The sequence below is a fragment of the Triticum urartu genome, chromosome 2A (assembly GCF_056163025.1).
Source record: "Triticum urartu cultivar PI428250 chromosome 2A, HENAU_Tu73, whole genome shotgun sequence".
NCBI lineage: Eukaryota > Viridiplantae > Streptophyta > Magnoliopsida > Poales > Poaceae > Triticum > Triticum urartu.
In genome coordinates, this window is record NC_141874.1 from 733376010 (window position 1) to 733389252 (window position 13243).

Here is a 13243-nt window from a genome sequence, read left to right on the forward strand (position 1 = left end):
CCAACATATTATCTTGAAATTTACGAAGTCACCGTAGGCGCATTTTTTAATTGTTGGGCATGTAAAAAGGTAGATTTCTCTTCAAAAAATGAAAAAAAAAGGGTAGATACTACTCCCTTCGGTAAAAAAAACTAAAGTTCTAAATTTGTCATAAGTCAACTTGCTTTAATTTGATCAACTCCATACAAAATGTCCTAAGATCTAGAACACCGAATACACATAATATGAAAATATACTGTGTAAAGAATCTCCTAAGACTAACTTGGCGTTCTATGCGTTAATATATTTTTCTATAGATTTGGTCAAACTTAAACAAATTTGACTTTGGACAAACACATAAGTTCAATTATTTTGAAACAGATGTAGTAGGTGACAAGAGAAGAGGGTGCATGTACGCTTGCTTTGCCACGCCATTTTTTTCCCTTCGGTTTTCCTAACAGCACACCATGTCACCAAAATGTGTTCATTCTAACAAAAATTTCACACATGTGCGCGCGCACGAGCCAAAAAACGTATGCATAAATGATTCTTTCACTAATTTTGTGTATTTCACGTTCAGAAAGAAGTGAAAAATCAAAAATATGGTCATGTATTGCATAAAGAAAAATATTTAATAGTATTTATATAATTGTTCATGCAATTTTTAAAAAGTTTCCTCGCAATTTTTTTTAAAAATGTCGGCATTTTTTCCAAAGAAAAGTGTTGGCATATTTCTACAATACAAGATGACCTATTTGAAAGATGCATCATGAACATTTTTTTAACATTTTCAAGATACACGGATTTTTTTCTAAAATGCACTATAAACCATTTAAAATGCATGGCAAACATTTTTTTAGGACAAGGTTGATTTTTTAAAAAAAATGATGAACATTTTATAAATACAAGATTAAAAAAATACATGATGAACATTTTATAAAAAATACATGATGAACGTGTGTCCTACCACACTGAAGGTGAACATGGAATACTAACCAGCGCCCAGGCACGTGAGATAGCGTCTATTGCAGTTGGGCCAAAGCCCAATAGAGAAAGGGAACTTAATGTTGGACCGCGGGTTACTTAAAGAAAAAATCAGGGGCACTTTTATAAAGCATATGACAGCGGACGGGTAGAAATGCTCCGTACTTTATTAGCGGGTATAGATATGGCGGTCGACGCTCTTGCTAACAATGTAGACAAGGCCAAGGCCACGGGCCATATCCACGATGTGGTCCCGCACCTTGTGGGAGGGGGTGGGGTCTCCCTCCTACAATGCGCTGATGACACCATTATTATGGTGGCAGGCTCCGCGACCGACATCTCTAATCTGAAATTCCTCCTCTGCTTCCAACGGATGTTGGGTCTCACAATCAACTTCGACAAAGGGCGAAGTGATGGTTATGGGCTATTCGCCTGCCGATCACCAAAGCATTGCCGTCCGACTTAATTTCCAGCTAGGATCTTTCCCCATGTCCTACCTGTGTATTCACATTAGTGACTCGCGGCTTTCCATGGTGGATTTACGACTGCCGGTGACCAAGCTCCAACACCGCCATGGCAGGGTAGATGGTTGTCCAAGGCGGCTCAAACGATGCTCATCAACTCCTCACTTTCCACCCTGCTCATGTACATCATGAGCTTCTACAGCCTCCATGAGACCCTGATCCATCACGAGATCGCCAAGTATCAAGCGAGATTCTTTTGGGATGGGGAGGGCGGCGAGCAGAAATACCATATAGTGCGCTGGCCCGATATCTACAAACCTCGTGACCAGGGGGCTCAATATCATGCCATCCAAACACATGAATATTGCCCTGCTGACTCGATGGTTGTGGCGGATTGTGAATGAGGAGGGTGGCCTTTGGCTTGACATCTTCCGGAACAAATATCTCCGAGGCCAACCACTTGCCTTCTGTCCGCGGTCGGGCGGCTCTCATTCTTGGCAGTCCATCATACAACTGCCCGGTTCTCCGCATCGGGACTTCCATCTTGGTGGGGTCCGGTGCTTCTACCCTCTTTTGGTTCGACAGGTGGGTTGGGGACCGCCCCTTCGTCGCCCGGTTCCCGGACTTATTATCCATCGCGGTGGAGCCTAGGATCTCCGTAAAGGTGGCCCTTATTGATTTACGGCGCCTCACATTCATGCAGCCATTTGGGCCTCCGGAACATGTCGCATGTAGGGCTGCAAACGAGTCGAGTTCGAGCGAGTTGGAGCTGGCTCAGCTCAACTGATATTAAAATTCAAGCGAGTTCAAACTGAGTGAGTCTCAAGATCGAGCCGTAGAGCATGACTCGTGCTCGGCTTGTAACGATCTCGAGTCGATCTCCAGCTAGTTTCGAGCTAAATAATACGGTAAAAATTATAAATTTGTGGTGATTATTCCAACTAGATAAGGACACAACACGACACAACTTTGTACGACAATCTCGTCTTGCTCGGGAGAGCTCATCTTGGTCTCTTGGGCAAACTAGCAATAGATGGTGGTCTTCGTGGACGAAAAACAAGAAAACGAAAGTGCATATGATGAGAAATTTTCCCAAAAATAACAGGATATTTAACACATAGACGAGCACGTATCATAATTAGACCTAAATCTTCTCTGCATTTAATTAAGCTTCCATGTTTGCTGGTAAATAAAATGGAGAAAAATCATGCACATCATATATGGTAATAAATTATCTTATTTTCATTTAATATATGACATGATCATTTGACATAATGGTATTATGTTGAGCTATCGAGCTAAATCGAGCGAGCTAATATTGGCTCAAAACAGGCTCATTCCTTGATCGAGCTACATAAAATGTTCAAAGTCAGCTCGTTTCTTTTCGAGTCGATCTCGAGTCGAGCCAAAAAACGAGTCGATCTCAAGCGGCTCGCGAGCCTCGAGCTTTTCTTGCAGCCCTAGTCGCATGGCAGGAACTCCTTGAGTGCATTGCTCTGCAGTCCCCGGATTTGGACCAATCGAGCAATCGTATCTCCTGGCACCTGGAGGCCTCGGGTCGGTTCTCCACCAAATCGCTATACCAGGCCACTGTGGCTGCTCCTGACCCAGAGCACCTTGTGGAAATCTGGGTGACTAGACAACCATTGAAGATTCGGATCTTTCTGTGGCAATAGATCTTGGGTCGGGTGGCTTTAGTGGTGCAGGTACTCAAGTGGAATGGCCCTGGCGATGGGATTTGCTCCTTGTGCGGGATGGAAGAGGATTTGGATCACATCTTCTTCACGTGCTTGTCTACGCAATTCCCTTAGAGTTCTTTCGGGAGGTGGTCGGTGGACATTGGTGCAACAATAACTTCCCCGACCTCTTCAGGTGGTTGGGTATTGGGGTGCTTGCCTGGAAGCTTTGGAAGGTTCTTAATAAAGTTGTGATCCAGCCTGTGGCCCTTCAAAGTGCTACTGATGCGGTTTTCAAAATGTGTGGTTACTAATGCATGCAGCTTTGGGGGCCGTTTAGCCGCCCTCAGGACCGAGACGCCATCGACACCCCCGCCGCAGATCTTCGAGCGATGGCCTTCCGCCTGCCACCGCCGCTCCTTCCACCTCGACTTGAGCCGGATTAGCACTTCGTGGCTGATGCTACCTTGTTTTCTTTTATTCAAGGCTTGCTGAGCTGTGCCCTCAGCAAAATCCTCGTGGACCTTATGTGTGTGTTACCTTTGCGTGTGTGTGTGGTGTGAACTTTTGCTGCATCTTGTGGCCCTGGTGGTTTGTTTTATATATAAAGCGAGGCAAAAGCCTTTTTTGGCAAGAGAAGCTTAGATCAAAATGATCCAACCTGTATACACATGAACACGCATTGACTAAGACCAGGTCCACGTGGATCCACCCAAGACAAACACCGGCCAAATCCCGCTAGATCCGCCGGAGACAAACCTCCACACGCCCACCGATGATGCTAGAAGCACCACCGGGATGGTGGCTAGGCGGGGAGAACCTTATTTCATCATGAGAGAGCCGCTGCGGCCTTATCTCTTTGAGCAGGACATGAACCCTAAGAAATCTCAAAAAGCATCAAAAATGAAACCCTCCCACCGGCAAGGGCCGCTATCTACCACGCCTTCATGGCCCTAAGACCACAGGAGACGAGGTAGACCGGTGCCAGCACCGACGGGAGACAGGAGGAACCCTAGCACGGCTAGGTAAGAGTGCCGTTTTCTAATTCACTTTGGTTCGAGCGGTTTCGACTTTACGAAGCGGCATGTCGGAAAATGCAGTTGCAGAAAAACGCCAGCTACCGTTTCAGAAAACGCTGCAATCGAAAACCGCGATATTTTCTTCGAACCAAACACATCGATAATATTTGGGGGGTGTTTTGTCTGTCACCTCCATACCTCTTATCAAATCTTGTCTCCACGTTTTGGATACAACGGCAAACAGAACCGTTATGCAGTCCAGTGCATAGCAATCAGGACAGTAGATCCTGTGTGGGCAAGTAACATGATGCATTACCCCTCAAAAAAAAGTAACATGATGCAGTACATCATTGCTTTATAATTTTGAAGGTACCCCCCCCCCCCCCCCCCCCCCACACACACACACAGAGATAAAAACAATTTGAGCTGAGAAAAAAATGGGCGATAGAAGAAACAGGAGTAATTGAGACATGGAAAAAAAAAAGCACAAGGCACACTATGTCAGTGTGGACAGCTAGCTGCAGACATGCGCATTATGGAGGCGCGCATGTAATGTCCATCACATCATTTAACCAATTCAGTTTGTAATAGCTGACCACATCTGCCATGTGGTTGATACCCTGGCCCGGAGAGCTGTTAATAAACTAGCCGAAGTCAATCCAGCTAAGCGGTATGGTACTAATAACAAAACCTAAAACCTAAAAAGTGTTCGCGGGCTCTTTAGACAGATCGAGCACACACCCTTCCGAGTCAGGGTGTGCATTCGGTTTTTTCGGTTTGATTCGGTTCGGTTTATACGGTTTATGGTTTATACGGTTTTTATACTTCGGTTTATACGGTTTTATACATAGATACGGTTCGGTTTCGGTAATATCCATTTAATTTCGGTTTGGTTTCGGTAATAACCAAAATAACCAAAGTTGACGCGAATTTTTGAACAAACAACAATTATCTTTTGGTCACATGATTCAGCCCATGTATGTAGGTTATATTTTTCTTGTGAGAACTACCTACGTAGACTGAATCATTATATGATTTTGTCCTAGGCATTTATATGGCAGTATGACAGACATGATTTGGTCCTATATGCATTAAATGACAGCAGATCTTAGTCATTACTCATTACTTTAGGCAGATTTATGATTACGTGAAGGAGCAAGCAGAAATAAAAAAGGAAAGAGCCACTTTCCAAGCCGATCCTAGTCCAGTCCGCTATCGTTTTTTTTCCTGAGGCAAGCGATCGGATGCATGGACTGGGACAAAGGGCCGGTCGCTCGAGTCAATGTGGCCCTATGGGCTGGATAATTTGAGGCCCAACATGCGCCAGGTGCACAGGTCGTCGCCTCAAGCTACAACCTTGGGAGCTCCTAGCTGACGCTCGCGTGCGTCAAAACGAGCAGCTTCCGCAGAAGGATTCGCGCCAAACGGGCCGGCCCATTCCCACGAGCGAACCTAAAAGAGAAATGCCACGAAAAAAAATGTACCGTTTGACAGTCGAACCCGAGACACATCGATACAAACAAGCCTTGCTCGCCACTGCACTAGCGACAGACCATATGTTAAAGTACAGCGCTCAAATGTATCTATTATGTATAGAGGTAGATTTGTCTTTTAATCATTCCTTCAAGAAATGAATGACGTTTTTTCCAACAAAATTTTAAAACGTGATCGAACATTTTGCGATGTACGCTTCAAATATACTTTTGTGAAAATACGCCAAACAATTTTTAACTATACAATCTAAATTTTTGTGATATATTATGCACAAATTTTAAATCTACATTGAACATTTTTGTAATATGCGTTGAACTATTTTTAACTACACATTGAACAATTTTTCTATATACATTGAACAAATATTAAATACACTTTGAACATTTTTTTATATATGTTGAACAATTTCAAAATTGTGAATTTTTTTTAAAAAAAGTGAAAAAAATTTATATCCACGAACAAATTTTGAAATCATGAACAAAATTTGGAATTCAAACAATTTTCTTAAAACAAAGTATAAAAGTAAAACGAAAAAGGATAAAATGAAAGAAACAGAAAAAAGGAAACAAAAGTTAAAAAAAGAAACAAAAACAAAAACAAAAACAGAAAAAGGAAACAAAAGGTAAAAAAAGAAACAGGAAAAACGGAAAACTAAAAAAAAACCGGTTCAAGAAACCTACTAGAAGGTTCCCAAAACCAGGTCTCGCTCGAACGAAGTGGGCCGGCCCGTGCGCCTCGTTCGCTCGCTTCGCTTCAGCGAAGCAGCGACGAATGGACGCACGCGGGCGTCATATAGGATCTGCCTACAACCTTTAGTCCCACCTCGCTCATCGAGCTGCAACCCGGTGGGGCGGAAGGCTATAAAACGAGGGGCGGGTGAGGGTTCAACTAAAATGTTCACTATGTCAAACTGCTCTCGGTTAATTCGGTTTAACCGAAAACCGTTCGGTTTTAACCGAAAAAACCGAATGTTAAATGGTTTACTAAATTGGAAACTGAAACCAAAACCAGAACCTGAAAAAACCGAAATTTCGGTTCGGTTTTTGGTTTCCGGTTCGGTTTTGCACACCCTGACTTCCGAGCCGTCCGATGCGATCACTGGTGTGCGCACCAGCCCACGTCGGGACGCAGAGCAGCACGAGCGCTCGTCTGTCGCTTACCTGGTCCCGGCGCATACACGAGCTCTCTTCCCCGCTCCTCTCTCTCTCTCGTTCGCTGTGAGACGCAGAAATTCCCCACTCCTCCCACCCAAATCTCATGGACCAGTTGCGATTAAGGAAGGGCGTGGCCGGCAGGGAACCGCCGCCGTGATTGGGTGGGGTCGTCGAGGACCATGGCGGCGGAGCAGGCCATGTCCGGGCACCGGATCGACAGGCTCTCGGCGTCAGATCTACCAGCACCGGGCGCCATCCCCGTCGGCGGCCCACACGTTGCCGCTCCAGCACCCGCGGCAGTAGAAGTGGGCGCGCCCGACAGACCTCATCTCGTCAGGGGCGTCCACGTCGAAGTAGATGTCGCGGGCGAGGGGCGCGTCGTTGACGGCCATAGAGACGACGATGCCGTCTACGGGAAGGCCGACAACGTCGCGGACGTGCAGCTCGTCCGAGCACCACCGCTCCCAGACGCCTTGGGCGCTCCATTTGAAGTGCCGGAGCATGGCGTCGTCTTGGACGACATGAGGTACATAGCGGATCTAATTAATGACTAAACTTAGCGATTCTTCAAAAAAGAATGCTCAACGTGATGCCATATTCATGCGTTTTGCTGCATACACATATGCTTTTCGTTGCTCTATTGGGAGGGGAGGGGAGAGACTGAATCTGCTCTCCATTTCTTCAGACAAAATTTTCAGTGCAAGCGGGCAAATTGTATCCACCACTTAGGCAATTTTCAGGAAAATACTGGCTTGTCATTGATTCTACAACTGAACTGGACTGCAGTTGCTCTACATCGAGAACTGTTGGGGCCTCCATTGTAGGGTGATTGCTCAGCCCGTGTCAAGGAATTGGATGGATGGATGTTGGCTGAAGTGAATTGGATGGATGTTGGCTGAATTGCTCAGCCCGTGTCAAGGAATCTTCAGAAAAAAAGATTGCTCAGCCCGTGTCAACTGAACTGAATTGGATGGATGTTGGCTGCCGGCCGACTGATGTAGCAGGAAAGGAAAGTTCAAACCGAGGTTGCACATCATGCAATGCGCCGATGAAGAAGCAACGGATTTTCACTAGTACTCCTAGTATTATGTAAGATTTTTGTGTCCTTTACTTTCGGTGCTAGCTGCTTCAATTGATTTACCATTGTGTTCTTTATGTTTGTTTACAGCTTCCTGTTATCCTATAGTTCAGCCACTCCTCTGCTTATAGACTATTGTTGTTAGTAGTGTTCTTCACCCAATATTCCTATTTACTAGGTAGTTGCCTGAACATACTACAAGCTTTTCTATAGCAGGCATCATTTGCGAGAGATGGGAAGATGTCGTTTTAAATCCCTTTCAAATTTTCCAGTGTTGGCCAATTTACAGGGTGCGACGATGAGGGATGCACAAACAAGCTGTGGCCAGTGGGAGAGGCAAGGGGACCTGTTCACCGCTGCAAGAGGGATGTCGAAGGAACCAAAAGTGGAAGCTAGCATAGCGACACCATGTTCGTTTGTCTTCAAGAGGTAAATGCCATCTCTTTTTGAAGAACTAAACTATTTTCACCATCGTTTGTTTCTGTGTTATATATGAGATTTTTTGTGATCGATAATACATGTTTATTTAGAATCTCAATGCCACCTCCTCGCGTCCACTATTGCGGTCAAAGGCAAAGTTGCCTAATAAGAATCACTAGTTGTCTGGTATAAGATGCAAGTTGCCTAAACGACGACCACTTGTTGTCTGGGACATAGAGACATGTTGCTTGGGATGAAAAGCTCCCCACCAGTTAGTTTTTCTGCGGTATAAAGGCAAAGTTGGTTAAATGACAACCAGTCTTTTTTTTAAATGTCTACTAGTTGAAGAGGGTGTGTGTGGTCCTTTTTTGGGCAAATAGATGATTTTGAGCGCAGGGGTGGTTTGCGGCCTCGGGATGCGGGGGATGGAATCGTCGGCGATTTTGGGCCGGAAGTTTTTAAAACTTGCCCAACACATGATAGTTAGTTGCTAGAGATGTTGGCGCGAGTTGCCCAAGATCCGCCCCTGAGAGTGTTGGGTATATTTTTTAGCCAAAACTTGCTCAACATATGATGGTTAGTTGCTAGAGATGTTGGCGCGGGTTGCCCAAGAGCTGCTCTCGGGAATGTTGGGTTCTATTTCTGCCCAAAACTTGCTCAACACATGATGGTTAGCTACTAGAGATGTTGTCGCGAGTTGCCCAGAGATCCGCTCCCAAGAGGGCTAGTTTTTTTGGCCCAAAACTTGCCCAACGCATAATAGTTAGTCACTAGAGATGCTGGCGCGAGTTGCCTAGAGATCCACTACTGGGGGGTATTGGGTTCTATGTTTTGCCCAAAACTTGCTCAGCGATATTTTTTATAATTTGAGAAACCTATGAGAAACTGAGAGGACACGATGGGGGGGGGGGGGGGGGGGGGGCTCTAAAAAGTGCCAAAACTTGCCTAACTTATTACGCTACACATGCTTTTGGTGTGAGTTGCTCAAGGATTTTTGTAAAGTGTCTAACTATTGCGTTTGTAGTTGCCTCAAAATGATGCAAACTTGCCCTTTCGTGCAAAGTTATTACATATAGTTGCTACACATGCTCTTTCGAGTGAGTTGCTGAAGGAATGTTTGTTAAATGCCTAACTATTGCGTTTGTAGTTGCCTCAAAATGATGCAAACTTGCCCTTTCCTGCAAAGTTATTACATATAGTTGCTACACATGCTCTTTCATGTGAGTTGCTGAAGGAATTTTTGTTAACTGCCTACTATTGTCTTTGTAGTTGCCTCAAAATGATGCAAACTTAATACAAACAATTGCTACACACGGTGCGAGTTGCCCAAGGAATTTTTGTAAACTGCCTAACCATAGCCTTGTATTTGCCTCAAAATAATGCAAACTTTGCATCTCTCTTCTCGCATAGTCTTTATTCAAACTACCCAAAATGATCAAACAATTTCCCCCTTTTTTCCAAGCAAGTTATTGAATGAGTCAAGCAACTAACATAGGGAACACAGGCAACTGATATAACAACATCATATATTTTTTTACATTTTTACCCCCAATAGGTGGGTGAAAGCAAGTTAATTGAATGAATTAAGCAACTAACATAATGAACACAGGCAACTAATATTTTTTTTTACTCTTTTTTTCTAGCAGGCCACTTTTACGTGTTGAAGGAACGATGGAAGAAGGCATGCCTTTTGTTGGGACAAATGTGGTTTTCAAGTGTTTTGGGATGGAAACATTCACCAAAATAAGATTTTTAAGATAGCAATGTGTGTTCTATTCCAGAAACTACAAGTACTAGTATCAGCAAATTCATATAACTATTTTTGCTTTTTCTTTGGTCTTATTCTACCAGCAGTAACAAAACTACTACCGTGTGTTTTTATGATTATTTTTTACCTAGTCCTTACCATTTTTCCCTTACTATGTTTGTCTATGACTATTTTTTGCTTCACCATGGTTTCTTGGGGAACCGAACACCATTGTAGCTTTCTTTAGAGGAGAAAAGCTACGAAGAAACGTTAGTTTTTTTGTTTCATTCATTTTTTGCAGGACCCGCATACAAAAATATCAAAGCCATGGAAGGCCTAGAGCAGCTACTCTCCAGGTAATCTCCATACCATGCACCAGTAGATTACTTGCTTTACTATCTAGAGATTAACCAATCGTGTGTGATTTTACCGATTTTTTACACATAGTTGATTAATGCCAGCATTGGACTTGCTTTGAAAACAGCCCACCTAGATGTTGCTGCTTTTAAAAAAGCTAAATTCTATCACCACAGCAACGTACAAACCAAATTAAATCCATAGTTGCTTCTAGCCCTCTTTTTTCACCCTTAACACATGACCACACATGAGTTTGTTTGCTCTTAACAATGTTTTTGCTCAAAACACCCCTAGAACTTGCTTCTGCTTTCTAGAGTTGCTAAATGATTGAACTGGATTTTGCTTAAAAATAGTAGTGCACAAAGCAAATTAAAATTCAGAGATGTGTTTACCCCATTTTTTTCACCCTCAACACATGAGCACACATGAGAGTTGCTTGTTTTTTACCACTGTGTTTGCTTAAAACAACCATAAAAGTTGCCGCTCCTTTATGTTTTCCAACACACTTTTTTACTAGTCCAAAAGCAAGCCTAAACACAAACAACCAGTACTTGGAAACAAAAGTGAAACGTAGGCAGGCAATCTGTTTTTTCATCCCTTGCCGAGAGTTGCTTGTTGTCAATACATGTTTTGCTTAAAATATGCATTGTAGTTACTCACTTCATTTTTTTGGTTCTTTTCTTCTCCGCAACAGGTGTAGTGCAAAAAAAAGATACTAGTTGCCCAGGGACCAGGTGCTTTTTTCTCTTCGATGGGTGGTCACACAAGACGATGGGGTGGAATAACAAAGAAGAGGGAGAAGAAGGGCGTGGGGACAGCTTGGGAGAGAAGAAGAAAGGAGAGAGGGGCAATGCTTTTGGTGAAGCGCGTGAAGGGAGGGAGAGAAGCTGGGTGGACGGAGGGACGTGGGAGACGGTGAACCCTTTCCTTTCCAAATCTGGACTGAGTGGGGGACCAAAACATACCTAATATGGGAGGCTGCCAGAGGGCACTAGCGGGCACACGTTTGCCCGCTAGACGCGTCCATAACAAAAAAACAACACACAGCGGCTCGAGCCGGAAACTACACACGTCCGCAGCTGGGCCACATCACTGTTGTCTTTCGAGCGTCCAGCTTAGCGTTCCACTCTGAGCCAGGCCCAGCAGCGGGACAGTCAAGAAAAAAACGGAGACACTGCGCTTTTTTTGTAGGATATGGGCTGGAATCGGTCTACCGAAGCCCATTCTGCTGCTCGGCCCGCTTCTTCCCCGACCCCGTCCTCTCCGCACGCACGCACGCACACACGGCCAACTGCCGCTGCGTCCAGTTCGTCCACTCTCCTGTACCGCACCCCCCGACACAGAGTGATTTTTGGTTAATGCACACAGATACACGTGCGGTGACCATGGCCGTCTCCCATCCATTTAAGCATCTCCCATCCATTTAAGCATAACGTTGACATATTTTTTCTTATTCCAGACGAGAAGATAAATACATTGAGCGCCAAACATACCCACAAACGACATAACACACCACACCCACGTACGGAAACAATCATATTGGCGGCATATGTTTATTGATCTTTCCTCGGCTCGCGCAGTCCATTACTGAAGGAAATATGCCCTAGAGGCAATAATAAAGTTATTATTTTATTTTCTTATATCATGATAAATGTTTATAATTCATGCTAGAATTGTATTAACCGGAAACATAATACTTGTGTGAATACATAGACAAACTAAACGTCACTAGTATGCCTCTACTTGACTAGCTCGTTAATCGAAGATGGTTATGTTTCCTAACTATAGTCATGTGTTGTCATTTGATTAACGGGATCACATCATTAGGAGAATGATGTGATTGACATGACCCATTCCATTAGCTTAGCACCCGATCGTTTAGTATGTTGCTAGTGCTTTCTTCATGACTTATACATGTTCCTATGACTATGAGATTATGCAACTCCCGTTTGCCGGAGGAACACTTTGTGTGCTACCAAACGTCACAACGTAACTAGGTGATTATAAAGGAGCTCTACAGGTGTCTCCAAAGGTACATGTTGGGTTGGCGTATTTCGAGATTAGGATTTGTCACTCCGATTATTGGAGAGGTACCTCTGGGCCCTCTCGGTAATGCACATCACATAAGCCTTGCAAGCATTGCAACTAATGAGTTAGTTGCGAGATGATGTATTACAGAACGAGTAAAGAGACTTGCCGGTAACGAGATTGAACTAGGTATTGAGATACCGACGATCGAATCTCGGGCAAGTAACATACCGATGACAAAGGGAACAACGTATGTTGTTATGCGGTCTGACCAATAAAGATCTTCGTAGAATATGTAGGAGCCAATATGAGCATCCAGGTTCCGCTATTGGTTATTGGCTGGAGACGTGTCTCGGTCATGTCTACATTGTTCTCGAACCCATAGGGTCCGCACGCTTAACGTTACGATGACAGTTTCATTATGAGTTTATATATTTTGATGTACCGAAGTTTGTTTGGAGTCCCGGATGTGATCACGGACATGACGAGGAGTCTCGAAATGGTCGAGACATAAAGATTGATATATTGGACGGCTATATTCGGACACCGGAAGTGTTCCGGAGAAGTTTCGGATAAAACGGGAGTACCGGGGGGTTACCGGAACCCCCCCGGGGGTTAATGGGCCTCATGGGCCCAAAGTGGAGAAGAGGAGGGGTGGTCAGGGCAGGCCGCGCGCCCCCTCCCCCTCTAGTCCGAATTGGACAAGGAGGGGGTGCGGCGCCCCCCCTTTCCTTCCTCTCCTCTCCTCTCTCCCTTCCTTCCCCCTCTCCTAGTTGGACAAGGAAAAGGAGGGAGTCCTACTCCCGGTAGGAGTAGGACTCCTCCCTGGCGCGCCTCCTCCTG

At 44.5% G+C, this 13243-nt stretch overlaps 1 protein-coding gene across 4 annotated transcripts; it reads left to right on the forward strand.

Annotated features, from left to right (window-relative positions):
- Positions 1-6730: 6730 nt before the first annotated feature.
- LOC125532434 (uncharacterized) lies at positions 6731-10187 on the forward strand. 4 transcript variants are annotated; one of them, XM_087545238.1, is made up of 4 exons: positions 6731-7296; positions 7557-7859; positions 8138-8277; positions 9915-10187. In XM_087545238.1, the coding sequence occupies exons 1-2, from the start codon at positions 6950-6952 to the stop codon at positions 7597-7599; spliced, it is 390 nt and encodes a 129-aa protein (XP_087401364.1). In that variant the 5' UTR covers positions 6731-6949; the 3' UTR covers positions 7600-7859; positions 8138-8277; positions 9915-10187. The 4 variants fall into 4 exon arrangements, 2 of the variants coding, with proteins under 2 accessions (XP_087401364.1, XP_087401363.1); XM_087545237.1 differs by having other exon boundaries at positions 6738-7296; positions 7456-7859; XR_015617627.1 differs by having other exon boundaries at positions 6742-7296; positions 7456-7859; positions 8121-8277.
- Positions 10188-13243: the final 3056 nt, after the last annotated feature.

What these genes read in the sequence shown, in the direction of transcription:
- LOC125532434 (XM_087545237.1), top strand. Translation starts at nt 6,950, where the DNA reads ATGGCGGCGGAGCAGGCCATGTCCGGGCACCGGATCGACAGGCTCTCG. An exon ending in GTCGTCTTGGACGACATGAG is followed by an intron (nt 7,297 to 7,455) that starts GTACATAGCGGA and finishes CCATTTCTTCAG; the next exon opens with ACAAAATTTTCAGTGCAAGC.